Below are 16,773 nucleotides of genomic sequence, written 5' to 3' on the forward strand. Positions count from 1 at the left end.
ACAAAAACATCCTCGCTGCCTTATCAAACGTGCTCCTCAGGCCAAGGAAATGGACTGGCTGAACCGCAGCTATCCTCGCTGAGACTCATGCCAGAGAAAGAAGAGGTGTTGGGCCAAACCTTCACTTGCCTGTGCCTCGAGCTGTTTGTCTCTACAGCACCAGAGCGCAAACCACTCCTGCATCCGAACCACACATTCCAAATATACTCCTACTGGAATAATTTGTCAGGCTCACTAATTAGCTCTCCTCCCAGCCTCCTCATGACCTCAAATACTCTGCAGCAGGCACTCCTCATACCAATGAGAGGGGAAGCTCACAAGCTCATGCAGGAAATTCTCTGAGGATAACTTTTACAAATAACCCTGAAAAAAGAGAGAAGAAAGGACAAAATGGATGCAAAAATCGGCACCTGCTGTGAGGCGTGTTGACAAAGTGGCCCAAAGAAGCCTGCCTCCAATGGGATTTTTAAAAGGAATGCAGCTGGATGAAGGTCAAAAGGAAGGAATGTGGGAAAAGCCTGCACTGGAGATTGGCCATGCCAGCTGCATTTCCTCCTTGAACCAGTCATTTAGCAGAGTACGGCCACAAGCACACACGCACACACACACTTTTACAGGAGAAGTTTGTGCCTGGCTAGTAGAGTAACAAACTCTGATCTGCTTTGCTGAATAACCTCAGCCTCGCTGCAAGACAGGGAAGAAGAGTCTACATCTCACTGGCCAAAGAACATGGCTTGGTTGTAGTCACAGAAGAGAATTTTTAAGCCTATGATTATTCCCTGGCATTTTCCATAGAAACTGCTCTGCACCTTCTTGAGAAGTCACAACGGCGTGTTGAGAGTCAAACACAGGAGCCATGCTACACCTGTGAGAACCTGTCCCCACTGCTCCAGGGGCTCCTGGGAGCAGCATCCTTCCGGAGAACTGTCAGGGATACCACATGTAAAAGCCAGTCTGATGCCTCTGCATGCATATAGCAATTTGAGTGCCACTATATTAGATTCCCCCGAGAGAGGCAGCACCAACAGATATAAAGTAATTTATTGCCAAAGTGCATTCCCATCTGCCCTGTTGGGTTACCAATGGGACCCGTGCCCTGCTCAGGGTGCAAGCCCTCAGGAAATTGGATGGCCTAAAGGCACAGAAAGTAGTTGTGTTTTATCAAGATGTAGGTCTCGTCTCTGATGAAAAGCTCTTAATCACAGACAGAGTAGCACAGTACCCAACAGCATGTCATGACTTTTACATTCTCAAGAGGTCTGGCTGCTAGGCAAGTTGCTTTTTTTTTTCCTTTTTCTTTTTCTTTTTCTTTAATAATTAATATCTGTGATAATTACAGGGGACAGTCTTCTCCTAATAGATTTGTTGCAGGAGATGGCTCTTATCCCCATAGAACACATTGCTTAGTGACTCCTGTTCCGAATACCCAGACTCTCTCAGAGGAAAAAGTATAATGCTGCCCATCAAGCCACCAGATCCATCATAAAATGAACTTTGAAAACGAGAGTCAGGTGCCAAGATAGATCTGGTGGCACATCACTACACAGCCCCCAAAAAGAGAAATATGAGGTATGATCCTGGCAACATTACTTATTGTACGACATAGCCAAGACATGTGGATTAGCTCCACCGAGGGTCTTAGGAAGTGAGCTGGTGAGACCCACAGAGGATAAGAATGGTCATGATCCAGTACAGGCTATACCCCAACACCTCAGGCTGGCATGCCAGAAAAACACCAGGCAAAGACTGATCGAACACAGTTTGGGAGGCGAGTATTGCCAAGACCTCTATACTTACCACCAAGTCCCGAGTGCTTGTTCAGAGGGGGTGGCATAATGGAGAAAGAAAACTCAAAAAACAGCTGCCTCAAGAAATGACTTGTATTTGTAAGAAAAGCAATGAATGCCTGGCACAGAGTAAAAAAATGCTCATATGAAGTTAAAGTGAAAGAACAGAGGCAAATGTTCTTCAAATACCAGCAGCACACATCGTTAACAGTGCAAATATAAACTACAAGATGTTAGACTAATCTAGTCAGCCAGAATACAATGTTAGCCAATGTAGGAAATGGTTGAACTCTGCCACCGATGGCCTTATGGCTAAGAATTAAAAGGACAGGCACATTAAAAAAAACTCTAAAAATCCTATGGAGTGGTTATTTTTTCTTCCCTCCCCCTTTTGCCTGGCGTGGAGGCATGGGCAGCGAGGCCCTCTCAGTTATGGCTCTCTGCAGCCGGCCACTGCGACAAGGCAGGGTGGCCTGCGGCGGGTCGCGAGAGTCGCTCGTCCCTTCGGCCCCTGGTAAGCACACAGTGGAGGATGCCACTGCGTCCTCACCAGTCCATGTCGAGGCACACGTCAACTCGACATGGGGGGTGGCTCTTTGGGAGATGCGTGTTTCGAGGACCTGCGTCCTCGGCTGCTTGAGGAAAGCTAAAATCTCTGACAGGTAGTTATGGATGGCTCTTGTGGAGGTAGCCACAATGCCCAGCTGCAGCTCCATACGGCCCATGGACTGGGACATGAGACCCATGGACTGTGCATGCTCCCTCTTGATATTTTCCAGCAGCTGCACAATCCTACTGTTGGTTTCCATCAACAGCTTCTCTCCCTCTGTTAGCTGGGGCTGCCCTCTCCAACCCCGATCCCTAGGGACAGGCTCAACACCGCAGCGCTCTTCATTCATCTCATCATTTCCCTCCTCCTCAGGAGAGTCACTTTCAAACTGAGGAGTCCTACTGAGTGACTGATCCCCGGGAGACTGTATGTCCATGGTGCACTCTGGAGTCCGCGCCGGCGTTTGAAATCCCTCAAAATCCTCCCCAACGTTGCTGTGCGTTTCAGATGAGGACAGCGGCCACTGCCAGCTCTCTGTGGTCCTGGCTGGCGAGTCTTCATCAGAGGCAGGCACCGAGGATTCCTGTTCTTCGGCCGGCGTGGACAGCGAGCTCCCTCGGTGATGGCTGGCTTGCCCCGAGGATCCAGGAACCTCCCCATCTTGCTCCCCAGTGACATCTGGCAATCAAATAGAGGAGCAACAACCACTGTATCTGAGGCCAGGCAGATGGAGGTATCTACATGCATTGGACAACACATAGAAAGAAGCCAGTTGGGAAGCCAGAGTGTATGTGTTTGGGCAAACGGAAGGGCGGACTAAAGTTTAGTGACTACATTGGGCACGTGGCAATTGGCGTCATTAAGCACTTTTGGTCTCAGTGCACACTGTCCTGTACCCAGAACACACACAGCCATGCTGCATCCCAAGGCAGGAGCTATCAAATTCCCCTCAGCGTGACTGTGACAGGAAATGTCAGTGAACCTAGCAAGAAGCTCACCTATGCACTGCAGTGGTGTCAGTCAGAAATCCCTGGGACGAGCTCAGGGCCAAGGGTCCAATTGAGCTTCCTGGGGTGCCAGATGTGCTCCACCACTGGCTGAGGGCAGCCCTTTGTTGCTCTGAAGCACTGCTGGCTATCTTCACTTTTGTCCGACGTCTCACGTCACCCCACCCAAAATCTCTCCCAAATAACTGCTGCAGCGCGACGGTGGTCGTCCATGGGATTATCCTGTGAGCAATGCCCTCCCCAACATTTGCCAGATTTTCCTTGCTCTCTTCTCCAAACAGTAGGAAATGCTATCTGAGGGCATTGCTCACCAGGATCTCTGTCTCCTGCAAATGAACGGAGTTTTGCCCTCCCCTAGCTACCTCTTCCCTTGCCTGAGGGTGCGTGGTGGAAATCTGGCTGTGAGCACTTCCCCATGATAACTCTAGAGAAAAATGCCCTCCCAAAGAGCAGGACAGGCTCGGGCATTTGCACCCACAGGGATCACCAACTCACAATGGAGCGTGATCTGCCCAGCTCTGTCCTGCACCTCTCTGCACTACGTGAGGCTGTGGCCAGGACTCTGTACACTTTGTTACTTCAGATAAAAAAATAAGTCCAATTTTTTTTCTTTTTTTTTTAAGGGGAGCCAATTTGGTCATGAGAAATCACCCTGGGGCAGTGTGGTTAAAGGAGCCAGCACAAAGCCCAAAGCCCTGCATTCCCCACGCTCAGGCAAGGGACAGCTGAGAGAAGCACTGCTCTCGGTAGGGTTGTGACCTGACCAGGCTGCTGCTGCTGCTCACACCGCAGTGACCTGAATGCCAGATCAGTGCTGTGCCTACTCTCTGGCATCCCAGCCTTGAAAAAAGCTTTTTGGTTTTTTTTTTTAAAGGATTAATTTCTGCTTTTTGAAATACTGCTCTTCAGACCTCAGTGGAAACTTGAAGCTTATATCTGCAAGGTGTTGCTGAGGTCGTGTTAAACCATACTTTTGGTTCTGTTTATGAATCAGGGCAGGGTTTTTTTAATTTTTTAAAATTATTTTATGTGAATTATAATGAAATGAAAAGCTTTTTCTAACAGACCCAAGGATCCCTCCTCCTATATCTCAATCCCTGTCTACCACAATGTGGTACTCATTATTTTTACACCCTTGTGCCTGCAATATTATGGTGCTCTAAGAGGGATTCTGTGTGACTTCATTGAATGTTGAGTTTTAAGTGCTAAAATAATGGATATTATTCGTGCATTTAGCATATTCACTACTTCAAAGTATTCACATTCAAAGTATTCATATTCTCTCTGTGTCTGCCTGGACTGTCCAGTTGCATGTTTTATGGAAAGTGAGGATGAAATTGTATTTGTAAAAAGGTATGAGCTCCTTATGGAAATGAATTTTAGGGACAAACTGTCATGCAATCATTGGCTCTTCCACTCCATGGAGATTTGAAAGGGACTATATATCAACCTAACTAAGAACTGCTTCTTCCTTGGCAATTCTTCTCCTGCTTTTTCTAATACAGCCATAGCTGCATTCCTTCATTAGCAAAGCTCTCTTAACAACTACACTGTAGGATCATGAAATGATTTCTCAGCATTTTCCTATTTGAGTACACATGAAAAAAAAAAAAAAAGAACAAAAAACAGGGGACCTAATTTTACCACACAAAGCAAACACACACTTCAGTTAAAGTCTATGAAATCGGAGTGAGGTAAGGGATCATAAATACTCATTCTGGTAGAGCCACTGGTCATACTGAATGTCTTGGCATTGCTTTTGACATGTCAACAGAAAATTCCCCATATTTAAAAACCCCACTTAGCTGGCAAGTGTTCTAAACAGAGCCCACCTAACAACTGGTAAGTAGTAGAACCAAACTATACTGGAAGTCAAAAACAGAAGCAAAACGAAATCAAAAACCTCCAAACTCCACACTGATTTATGAATACTTCTGTAAATGGTATCACTGCATCTAGTTTGTTCAGACTCAGGGGGACCAGAACACCTTTGTTATTTGTGCATGTCTACATATTTGCCAGAGGCTTGTAAAGCAAAATTTCTCTGAAAAAGTGCAATAATAAATTTTTGCAAAATTCCTTATGTCCTATGAAATACCACTTGCCATTCTCCCAATCAGTCTTTTCAGCCTTTCAGAGCTGAAAGAACAGCATCAGGCAATTGGTGACCAATGACACAAATGACAAAAAAGCAAAGAGTCTGTGAAAACCCCTGGGCAGAAGGTTAATTGCAGAAACTCTTGGCGAATACTTCTGAATAATGAATACATGCACAGGCTTTAGGTTAGGTTGGTAAACTTGGCTGGTAATGAGAAGGAGGAATAACCATCACTGTTATTATTTGTAACAAGGTGTTCAGCATCTCTCAGCAACTCCGGTTTCTTTGGGAAGCTTTGCCATGCGCATGGGGAACCAAGGGTGTGTTACAGGCATGGCCTTCCACAGCCTTGCCTTCACTAAGGAGCAATCATGGGAAAATTGCCTGGAGGCCACTGGCTGACACCACCTGAATGAACGTGTGAGTCTCTGCCCAAGAAATCCATTCCTTAGTGACCAAAATTCACCCTAAATTCTGGGCGGATCTCGGTCAGGTTGGTTACCCCGGTGCCTAGGCTGGGGCTGTGGGAGAGGTGTGCCAGGCACAGCAGGGGCACTGCCAAACTGGGTTCAGCCAGAAATCGTCCTCATGTTTAAACAGCTGACAGAGTGACCTCAACTGACTGCCTCTGACTCCTTAGAAAAGGGGTCACTTCCAAAAAAAGAGAGAGAAAGGCCACTACAACTGTGAAGTCAAAAATGGTCATGGATCAAACCATGCACCAACATAGCTGACCTCACCTGGTTGTTAACTTGCTTTAAAAAAAAGAAAAGAAAGAAAGAAGTCTCTTTCTTTTCAAGCTTTAAATAGAGAGTGTACAAAGAAGCACAGCTGGCTTCCTTGGGTGTAAAGCAAAGGGAAGAGGTCAGATTCCCTGATCTTTCTAGCAATTTCCACCTGACACACCAGTTCTACATGCAGCATTTTGCTCACAGAGATAGATATAATTTACAGGTAAAATAGGTCACTTCTGTCTTTTACAGATATCTTTACACCAAGTGATAGCAGCCATCAGACCTGCAGCCTCCAAGGTTCACCTTCCTAACCTGATGCCCCTTGATCTGCTGGGCTGGACTTCAATCTCCATCCTTAAATGGCCGAGGAAGGGACTCAGGGAGGAGCATGCAAATAGGCTAAAGGGGGCAGAAACATCTGGAAGTCAGTGACCCACTGCACTTCAGCTTTAGTGCTTGATCACTGTGGGTACTATGCAGCTATTTCCAAAAGCCACCTGGGATTCACAGCTTTCTGAAGGCTGTTTTTTGTTTTACCTCAGTGACCCTGTTGTGTTTAAGGAAAAAAAGAGATCTGCTATTGAGGGGGTCCATGCAATAGGAACTGGTGAGCCACCACCAAAGTCCTGGCTGTCTTCCTTTCTCCTCTGTTGGATAGGTTCTCTGTTTCTGCAGAGGAGCAGAATCTGCCAGACATCTGTTCCTGCTGCCTATGCAGGTGATTCCCCTGGGCTGCCACAGAGCCTGGTCTGACGTGGTGGATCAGCAGGTGCTCCTGGAGGCCACAGGAGAGCTGCTCCAGGTGTGACTGCAGGGGAGAGCTGTGGTTTGTGGTCCTGCCCTGAGCATGCTGATTAAAGCCAAGTTTATTCCAGCCTTTAGGTTCATGAATATGTCCATTATTTTGGAGCACTGCTATTCCGTGCTATTCCTTGCATCACAACATTTGTTACCACTGAGAGTCCTTTGTGTTGGTCATTAGGCATTTTTAGGATTGTAGCAATTACTGGGTTGAGATACACAGAGAATTACTGAATGGTTGATTCAGCTGAAGGGGTAAAGGACTGAGACAGAGGCCAAGAACAGAGCAGGGCTTTGGATATACACAAATTTTAGAGACATCAGAAGTATTTCTTTAACTTTTGGTCACTGAAGAACATTTGAGATTTATGCCTGTGTTGTGCCTTACCTGCCACTTGGACTGGCAGCTGATCCCTCCCCTGAGATGTGCTGCTCTTTAAGAAGCCCTCCTTTTGAAATCCCACCATTCCTGTTTCACCTCTGCTACCGGATCGTTGCCTTTTCCATTATCTTTCCTTTTCAGACTGCCCACCAGCGGAGCTGCACGGGAGGGCTGGGGCACCGTCTCTTCCTGCTGACAGACAGGTGGGTGGAGATGTCCCTTGGCCACAACAAGTGGGCCAGGAGCCCAACAACAGCGGGAACACAGCAGGGGAGCTTCCCGGGCCCTGCCTCTGCTGCTCTGGACCTGGGCCTCTGTCTGTATCTCATCATCCCTCCTGGGGTGGGTGCATTTCTCAAACTGCTTAGGTACCAAGGTGATAGGTGCCTTGTAAATACCTAAGATAGATACAGACAGAAACTGTACCAGGCGCATTATGCAACACTTCAGACAATGCCAATGGCACCTCAGTGCTGTAGGATCACCCACCTGGTCCAGCATCTGCAGGCAAATACTGGGCACATGCATTTTTCCTTTGGAAAAGTGATGGGAACACAGGACATTCATTCTTCCTTGGTTGGCAACAGGTTTGGGCATACAGCCCTTAGTTTCAGGCACTGCACATGCAAAGGTTTTGTTCCATCGCCTTCCCTAAACATGAGTTTGCAGGTTTAGTTTAATTTCCTTCGTTAGCTGATACAATTTGCTTCCTTGTCAATAATATGCAAAAATGGGTAACAGGAACTGCACCAAAACTAAAGGGTGCCTGTTTGAAATGCCTATTTGAAACGCCTTTTAAATGATCTAAAAATATGGCTGTGGTGTTGCTTTCATCCTATGGATTCAGTTTTTTTATCCCAATTTATTTTATTTTTAACTACAAGTAGCTTGTTTTTAGCATGAAGACCAGGAGTGATTATGCATGAAATTAAGTTTCCATGTCTGGGAAAAAAAACCAAAAAACAAAAAACAAAAAAACCCAAAAACCAACCAAACAAACAAACAACCCAAAAAAAACCCCAAAAAAACACACACAAAAAGAAACAACAACAACAACAAAAAAAAACAACCCACAAAAAAACCAACCAAAAAAACCCCACAAAAATAAAAAAACCACCCCAAAAAACCCATCATCTAAATCAAGTAGGTGCAATTATTTGCATGGCATTCCTTTTAGGTTTTTGGCACTTCCCATATATATGCCAAAGGCCTTGCCCTGTTTAATTTGTAAAAGAATAGATGGGAAGTAACTGGATAAAAACTTCAGGGGGAATGTCTGCCGGTGGGAGAGCTACTAAATGACAATTTGGGCAAACAGTGGGTCTGGGGATCTGGGCAAGGCTTTCAAAGAAGCAGATGAACAAGAATTCTGGAACACCTTTGCAATGCTAATGGGCAGGTGAGAACCTCCTGATTTCAAAAGAGAGCTTGATCAGACCACCGGAGTTCATCTGATAAAGCTGCTTGGCACAGAAGCAATTTCACCTGACAGTGTCCCTGAGGGAAAAATAGGTGACTCATGTTTGGTTAAAATGGTTAAAAATGGATCTGTGCCTGCTGAGAACAAATGGCTTTCTTTTCAGCTCTTCAAACAGGATCAGATGTGTAAAATTCATCAAAGACCAAAAGTAGGTAAAGTATAACAAGGCCCTCAACACACCACTGAGCATTTAAAGACTAGCCTTATCTGAAGCATGGATTCAGAGTAAGAACATCAAAGGTTAAGTTCTAAATCCAAATTTGTTGTTTATGATCAAAATTGGAGGAAAGAAACAACAAGTTCAGCCTACAGTTATGTCCTGTAAATATATAGTTAAAAATATACTGAAATGGAATGATCTAAGTTTTCATGTGGACAATTAGGCTAATCCTCATTGATCTGCCACCACTATATTTTAATCTGAAATTACCTTTTTCCAGCCCCATCCCAAATTTACAATTTGCAGGATTGTGGTTGAATCACAATGCCCAAACCACACATTTATCATACTGCAAACAACAGGCAGAGAATATTATTTTAGCAGTCAGCATAATGAGGAAATAATAAAAGCACTTTGCAATACAGTCAAACACAAAAGGCACTTGAAACACTTTCCTTCTATGAAAATTACCTAAAAATACTTGTCTGTTCTCTGGGATACTGTAAATTCTACAAAGTACTCTAAAATAAAATAAAATAAAATAATATATAAAATAAATCAATAAAACAGAAAAACTTTAGTTATTAAAATTAATCATTTAACATTGAGTATCTATAAATACCATTATATTATTTATGAAAATGCTTTGTAGGTATTCACAATAAAGAGCTCTCAAAACTTTCTTGAAGGAAAGCCTTATTTGTGTTTCTAGGGCTGAAAATAGCTTCACATTATTACACACAAGTCACATTTACACATTATAACCACACCACTGAAAGTAATTTTTAAGGAAGGCAGAAAATGGATATGTTCAAATTCCTTTCTAGAGATACAATTTTCAAGTACCAGCTCTTTAACAGCATGTTCATTATTAAGGAAATAATGACACAGGCATTTAAAATACACCTGCAATGCTGAAGCCTTGCAATTCAGCCTACCTTGAAAGAGGAATGGTCATTGTCTAACAGTAGTTTCTGTTCAAGAACAAAAACAAAGCAGAGAATATAGTCAATATCCACTCCTACCCTGCAAGCCAGGTGGAATTTAAATGGCAATTTGATATTCTGTTTAAGAGACAGCATTTGAAAATTTGGCCTAGTCACAAAAGAAAGGCAATCAAATCAAAGAAATCACAAAGAAAGTGGAGGATATAAGACACAGCCTTCTCTGGTCTTACACTTAACTCTCACGCTTCCACACCGAGGGGAAAAACCAAACAAACTATGAGGAATTATCTAAAACAATTTATTTTTAATTAGATTAGAAATTAATTAACATGGGTATGTGAACATTTGAAGGAAAAAGAAAAAAAATTAGCAGCAAAGGGAGTTTTGAGATGAGGGAGATTAGTCCTTCATCTCCCTGGCTCCTGAAAAAGAGAGAGAACACATTAAAAGTGCTGAAAGGGTTTCCACTGCCCTAACTGTGCCATGTTGGGAAACACATGCAATTTTAACTGTTCCTCAAGCCCTCATGATTTTGAATATGTGCTTAGATATTAAATTGATAATATCTGAGCATAGTCACACTCACATAAACCAATGTATTTAATGTGTCTCTTTTTAAAATGCTACAAACCCCACATTTTCTGTAACACTTACAATTCCTTTTCCAACTTCTTTTATACCATTATCTTGTTTGGCTGATGCAGAAAGGTTTTAAAAACCTTTTCAATTATAGTCCTGTAGTAAAGAAAAACAGGTGTCATGACAGGGCGCTACATCCTCGAGAATAAGCTGAGAAATTCAAAATAATAATGGTGTAGATGAGGACACCCATGCAGACTCAAGCAGCCTCTACTCAGGATTCTCAGTGTTTCCAAAATGTTAAAGCATCTCATGAAAGTTAAATCCTTTAGTACCAGGAGTTACCTGTTAAGTTTGGATTCTGTGGCACAAGTTGCTAATCAGCACATTGCCAAGTTATTTTTCATGGAAAACACAGGTTTAGCATTGTTCCCTTTTTGAAACATGCCAATTTTCAATACTTTGCTCTCACAAGGTGTTTTACAAGGACTTATATTGTAGCCGTGGTCCTAATTCTACACTTACACTGCTGTGGACTCCCCAGAGTTACACTACAAGCCATAAAATCTGCAGCCTCGCTGCACCGACCACAAAGGGGGCTGGCATTTCTTCATACAGACTTGACAAATTCCACCCAGAGTCACTGCTTTCTGCTTGAGATAAATGACAACCTGATGACAAGCTCTTCCTCATTACTACACTGCCACCTCATTAGAATTTCAAATATGTAATGTGAATCAATTACTTACAAGGGATAACCTTCAAGAATTCTTCAGGAAGCCTGATGCCTTTTGCTCTCATCTTCTGAAATAGTGTCTGGTGAAGATCTGAAAACCTTCTTCCTACAGAGAAACACTGCAGGTGCTGGGAGCTATCTCAGGAGCTGCTGTGGTGAGTGCTGTAAAAGTTGCTTTGTGGTATTCCCATTGTTCCCTGCAGACAAATCTCCATCATCAACTCCGCCACAGTGAAATAAAGAAAGTGAGTTTTGAACCCAGACGGCTTTGGGAGTAGTCTCTTCAAACAGAACAGAACACTGTGAGCTAATCCACTGCTTGGCATTCATTTATATATATTTGCTCTGCAATTTCATTGTTTCAGATGCCATTGGAAGGTACCACCTTTGAAACAATGGACAACAGGAATGGGATGAAGTGGGAATGCTTATTGCAGACAGAGCTAATAATATTTCTTTTGAATGCCATCAACTGATATTTTTCTATTCAAATGCCGTTCAGACTTGATGCCAGGTAACAATATTCTGTGTTGATACCACAGTTATTGTGTATCTGTGAGGTGGTGATAGAATCTAAACCCTTCAAAGGAGAAAATCCTTTATTTGTAGTTGGTACTGCAGCCCACACCAAAGCCCAAAGACCAGGACCAACACACATACTTTATCAGTATATGGTATATATAAATATTTTATATTGATTACCATATCAAATCTAAGAACAACAGCACCACCCCAGCTCACAACTGATACCCATGTGACACTGCCAGCAGATTATTTATTAATGCAGAAAATTTATTTGTCATTCCCATTTTACTGTGGAAATTTAACCTGCTCTGCTCTTCATTTTGTCCCTTCTCTTATTTTATATTAGGTATTTTAAAATTCAACACTGTCCACTTCAGCTTTCCCTGAAAATCCCAAATTACTCACTAAATCAAACCCATTTCCTGGCAGCAAAGAAAACTGAAGAGCAGGAAGCTTTTAAATCATGTATCCAGACATTTACAGACCTTAGCTTATGGATGTGTTCCTTAAGGATCATATAATTTTCAAATTCTCCCTCCACAAGGAGTTATTCATAAGTCAAAACAAAAACTGAAGGAAAAGCCATTTAAAACCAAGCTCTCCACCAGCTGCATAAACTTATCATGAACAGAGTTAAATTTAAAGTTTTAAAATATTAATTTTGAAACTCTAATGATACCTATTTTCCCATCATGATGATGAAAATTATGACCTAAAATTTTTCCCCTAATCTTTCATTTTCAGAGTGTTTTCAAACCTTCATTTCAATTTGCTGCACGAATATCCTGGTTATTGTTCAGTATTAATGGAATCACATTTTAAGTGCTGCCTCCAACAAGTTGCTGCTACAACTCTTGGTTTACATGTTGCCATAACTTACTCATACAATGGTTCTTGGAAAACTACAAGGCACAGGAAAGAAGAACAGCTCTCCCCCATCCCAGGAATCACACAAAATCCAGAAAGTAGTTTGGAAACACGACCCCTCCACACATGCATTTCAAGGTTGGAAGCTACCTCTGAGTCAGGCAACTAATGCAGGCAGAAAGTCAGTGGCACAGATGAAGTTAAATTTTAGTTAAATTCATGCTTTGTAACTGCAGTAAAATGACAGAACTGCCCATGCTGCTCCAAACCTAAGGATTTTATCATCTTTTTAGACACAAATACCCTATCTTCTATCCTGAATATCAAAAAATATGTTCTGTCCTGCCCTGCCTTCCTAATGAACCAGAGCCCATCTCCAGAGATAATCAACAAGACCAGTCAGACAAGAACTAGAGAAGCCATTATTGTTATCCTAATGTTTCCTTCATCTCTGACCCAGAAAACTGAATTTGTGGTTGACAGCAGCCTCTGCACAACAACACAAAGATTTTTTTATATGCTGCCGAAACGTATTTTTCAGTAGCAATGTAGTTTATTCTGTCATAGTCTCTGAATGGAGAATGCCAAATATTCCTAGCTGGAACCTCCGGTAACCACCTGAAAGCTGGTCAGGAAAGAGCAGGAAAATAAAGAGTGGAAAATAACCCAATTCCATCCTATTAAATGTCAACAAGGAAAAGCTTCCCTGCTGAGAGAAGACACTGCCTACAGCCTAGATTTCCTTTCCATGACACTGAAACTCATCCAAGAGCAGGACATGGCCTGTTTTTCACCAGCTACCACCCAGGGGCTCAGGGAAGTGGGAGACTTCCTTGGGCCAGGCTCCATGAGAAGGTGGAAATGAACAGCCCCTGCTCAGCAGAGCTCACAGTCTAGGGAAGCAAAATGACATACAGGAGCATGGAAAAAGTACAGCTCAACACAAACAAACTCTCTGTACACAAAAATACATTCATGAAAACTATTAAAATAGCACTGCTGTTTCTACCTGCCCCCCTGCCTTGCCATCAGTGCTGGGGATTGCTCAGTGGGGATCTAGGGAAGGTGGGTCTTTTGGAGAGATTTCAAGGAGAAGGTGGTAGGTGACCTCATGAGTAAGTCCAGGGAGGGCACTCCATGCATACAGGACAGCGTGGAAGATGTTCTACCAGACAGAGCAGCATTTCTGCGGGTGAGAAGCTCAGGTGTGGTGTGCAAGATCCCTGATTCCTGAGCCAGACACAGTGTGGCCGTTCGGGAGATGAGTGGGATCACTAATGTGGGACTGCACTGGGGGTCACTGGCCACTAACTCTCTGTGGCTGCCAGTCAGCACAGGAACTGTGAGGAGATGAGATGGAAGGGGTTGGAGAAGAGTCGGGTACAGAGAAGGAAAAAAAAGGCAAGGTGAAGGAAAGGAGACAAAAGGAAGAAATGCGGGGGATATTTTCAAATGTGGTCTTCTGTTTGAGTTTCTTAGTGTGTTTGCAATTTAGTAACTAAATAACTAAAAAAACATATACAATAATTAATGTACATTTGACACCATAAAATAAACTGGACCATATGCCAACATTTACATTGTTATTATCCTTCACTATGGAAAGGTGAGAAACAGGTTAAACAAGAGACAAAATGCTTCCCCTTACCCTTCTTCTTCCGTACTGAAGCTTGGAAATAGAAAGGGAAGGAACTGTGAATCAATTCTGAAGGTAATTTTTTATATGCTAAATCCTTGTCTGTCATTTTGAGTGCAAACATTAGCCTTCCCTCTAAGATGTCAGTCTCTCCCTGCTCACCTCTGCTAAACAGGTATCTCTCAAACCACAGTAGATAAAATCTGCTTTGGCCAAGCTGTTTATCAAGGTTTATGAGGAATTTCTCCCCTGCATGTGTTAGGGATACATTCAGAATTTTTTTTCTAGGTTCTTTTTTAAAATAGTAATTGGGGAAACTTATTGATATCAGGGCTGTCAAACTATGACAACATCGGGCATTCCCAAATCTTTGCAGATTGAAATGGAAAGGAATCATTAGCACACTGTCATCTTTTGGATTAATTAAATTGAAAGAGAACAGCTCACGTGGTCTGCTCTGTATTGTGAAAAACAGAATAGCTCAAAACATTTCAGTAAAACTGTAAGTAGGGTTGAGAGCCAGGCAAAGGAAGTGACTCTAATGACTGCAAGATGGACAATTTAAAAAAAAAAAAAAAGTTTACCTTAGCTAGAAGACATTACTAAACTATGCACTCTCAGGGAAAACAAATGGGGAGTTTCTATTTACATTTTTCTTCTATTACATAACAAGGGACATTCAATAAAATTAAAGGCATCACATTCAAAACCAATAAAAAGGAAATACATCTGTACACAGCACATAATTAGCCCGTGGGATTCTTTGTCACGAGACGTTATTGAGACCATGAGCTTCTCCAGTTGAGGAAAAAGGGTTACACATAGGTATTGATGAGAACATCCACAGTGCTCATTTATAGGTTCTTCCTATTTGGTTTGCACATATATGGCATTCATTAGAGAGTTTAATGGCTATAAAAATGTGGGTGTTCTCATAGCTCTCACAGATGTCCAATATATACACAAATACATAGAGGGGTATATAAATTATAGATAAATACACACATACAAGCTGTGTTTTATGTCAGGAGACAATTTTTAACTGATGATAGGGAGAACACTTTCCCTGTGGAAGCTTGTTCAGTTGCTGTGAAATTTAAGAATTCTTGTCCCTTCTGGAAATAGCCCTTTTCCAGGACAAATATGAAAATAGGTAGACCACAGATGTTATTTGGAACACCAGTCACATTGTTTGCTAGGGTGGCACATGTTCAGAATGTCACAGAAGTGACATTTACAGACTTTTTTAGGAAGAAAGCAAATTTCTGCCACCACTACAGCTTTCTTAGGACAAACACCTCTGGAACAGGATGCAGGACTATTCCTCAGAACAGAAAACCCCTTCCACTGCAATGTCTGCCCCATCTGGATAAAGGTATGTATGGGAAATGTGCTTAAAATGGAAATATGTCCCATGGCTGCTTGTTAAAGGAGTTGCAGTTGTTTCTGCCACTTGGTGAGGACAAACAGCAGAGCAAGGGCCATGGCCTGAGCAGTGGGGTGGGAAAGCTAAAATATGATGGTCTCCACTGGGGACATTACAATAAACAAGCTATTCTCCCCTAGGAAAGTGTTGCTTCTGCTTTAAGACCAATATCTCCTATGGAGGATTGAAAAGTCAAAGAAATAGAAGAATATCCTCAGCTTGAAAGCAATTGGCAGAAGAGGGTAACAAAGGGGTAAAAATGGTTTTTAAGTATTGCTATTCCCTTGGGAAAGGTGGTTGATAAACCAGCAAAGTTTTACAAGCTCTCAGCACTCCATGAAAGAAAAGCAAATGAAAAACACCCAGACCCACGAAGTGTGCTCCAGAAATAATATTTTACATTTTAATCCTGAAAGAAAAAATGATGGAGCATTCACAAGATGTTGATACCTTGAGTTAAGCTCCTAAACTTCCTTGTACATAAAACCCAAATTTTCTGAGACCTGCTGGAGCTAAATAATCAGACTGGGGTGGTTTTTTTGGTCTTCATTTGGTTGTTAGACCATAGAGAAGACACAACCCACTTCAGCCCCACTTTGCTGGGAGACTTCCCACTGGAATTACGTGACTTGACTCTCTAAAGGATGGATGGGGCCCATTTGCCCCAAAAAACACTGACTCACCAGGGAAAAAAAGGGGCCACAAGGCTATGATTCCTTCCAGTTGGCCTTCAGATGAGTCCATGTCAGGAAAACCCCAAGATTATAAAATTGAGTATTTAATTGTAGAATTACATGGAAAAAATGGTTTTATTATGTGGATTATTATCATCTATTACTCTGCAGTGAGGGATGTGTTTTGGTTTTATAGCTATTTCTCAATTGCTAAACACACTGTTTTACTTTTATAGCCACATGGAAATATGCACTGGGCTTTTCGCTTTTTATATGTGATTTATTCATATTTCCATGTCTTAGTCTAGCTGCAGAAATTCTACCTTTTAATGACCTAACAGATTAAAACCAGGAAGAAAAGCAAAATTACCTTCCTCATTTCTA

At 42.4% G+C, this 16,773-nt stretch overlaps 2 protein-coding genes and 1 long non-coding RNA gene across 12 annotated transcripts in view; all 3 read right to left on the minus strand.

The window, feature by feature from the left end:
* The window catches only part of SHANK2 (SH3 and multiple ankyrin repeat domains 2), a 269,302-nt gene that overhangs the window by 19,733 nt on the left and 232,796 nt on the right, over nucleotides 1-16,773 (minus strand). For 7 of the 10 annotated variants that reach the window (XM_072929511.1, XM_072929512.1, XM_072929510.1 and 4 more), the window contains one exon: nucleotides 14,302-14,322. The exons of the other annotated variants lie outside the window; for them this stretch is intronic. In XM_072929511.1, coding sequence (XP_072785612.1) covers nucleotides 14,302-14,322 — 21 coding nt within the window. The remainder of the gene's footprint in view (nucleotides 1-14,301; nucleotides 14,323-16,773) is intronic. 10 annotated transcript variants of the gene reach the window in all.
* Nucleotides 1,863-8,328, minus strand: LOC115495400 (uncharacterized). The gene is made up of 2 exons (XM_072929523.1): nucleotides 7,366-8,328; nucleotides 1,863-3,015 (listed from the first exon to the last, which is right to left on the minus strand). Exons 1-2 carry the CDS (start codon nucleotides 7,442-7,444, stop codon nucleotides 2,156-2,158), a joined length of 939 nt encoding a protein of 312 aa, XP_072785624.1. The 5' UTR covers nucleotides 7,445-8,328; the 3' UTR covers nucleotides 1,863-2,155.
* LOC140684239 (uncharacterized) lies at nucleotides 10,224-11,268 on the minus strand. The gene is made up of 2 exons (XR_012056205.1): nucleotides 10,601-11,268; nucleotides 10,224-10,368 (listed from the first exon to the last, which is right to left on the minus strand). It is a non-coding gene; the product is annotated as an uncharacterized lncRNA (long non-coding RNA).

Source organism: Taeniopygia guttata, chromosome 5 (assembly GCF_048771995.1).
Source record: "Taeniopygia guttata chromosome 5, bTaeGut7.mat, whole genome shotgun sequence".
Lineage (NCBI taxonomy): Eukaryota > Metazoa > Chordata > Aves > Passeriformes > Estrildidae > Taeniopygia > Taeniopygia guttata.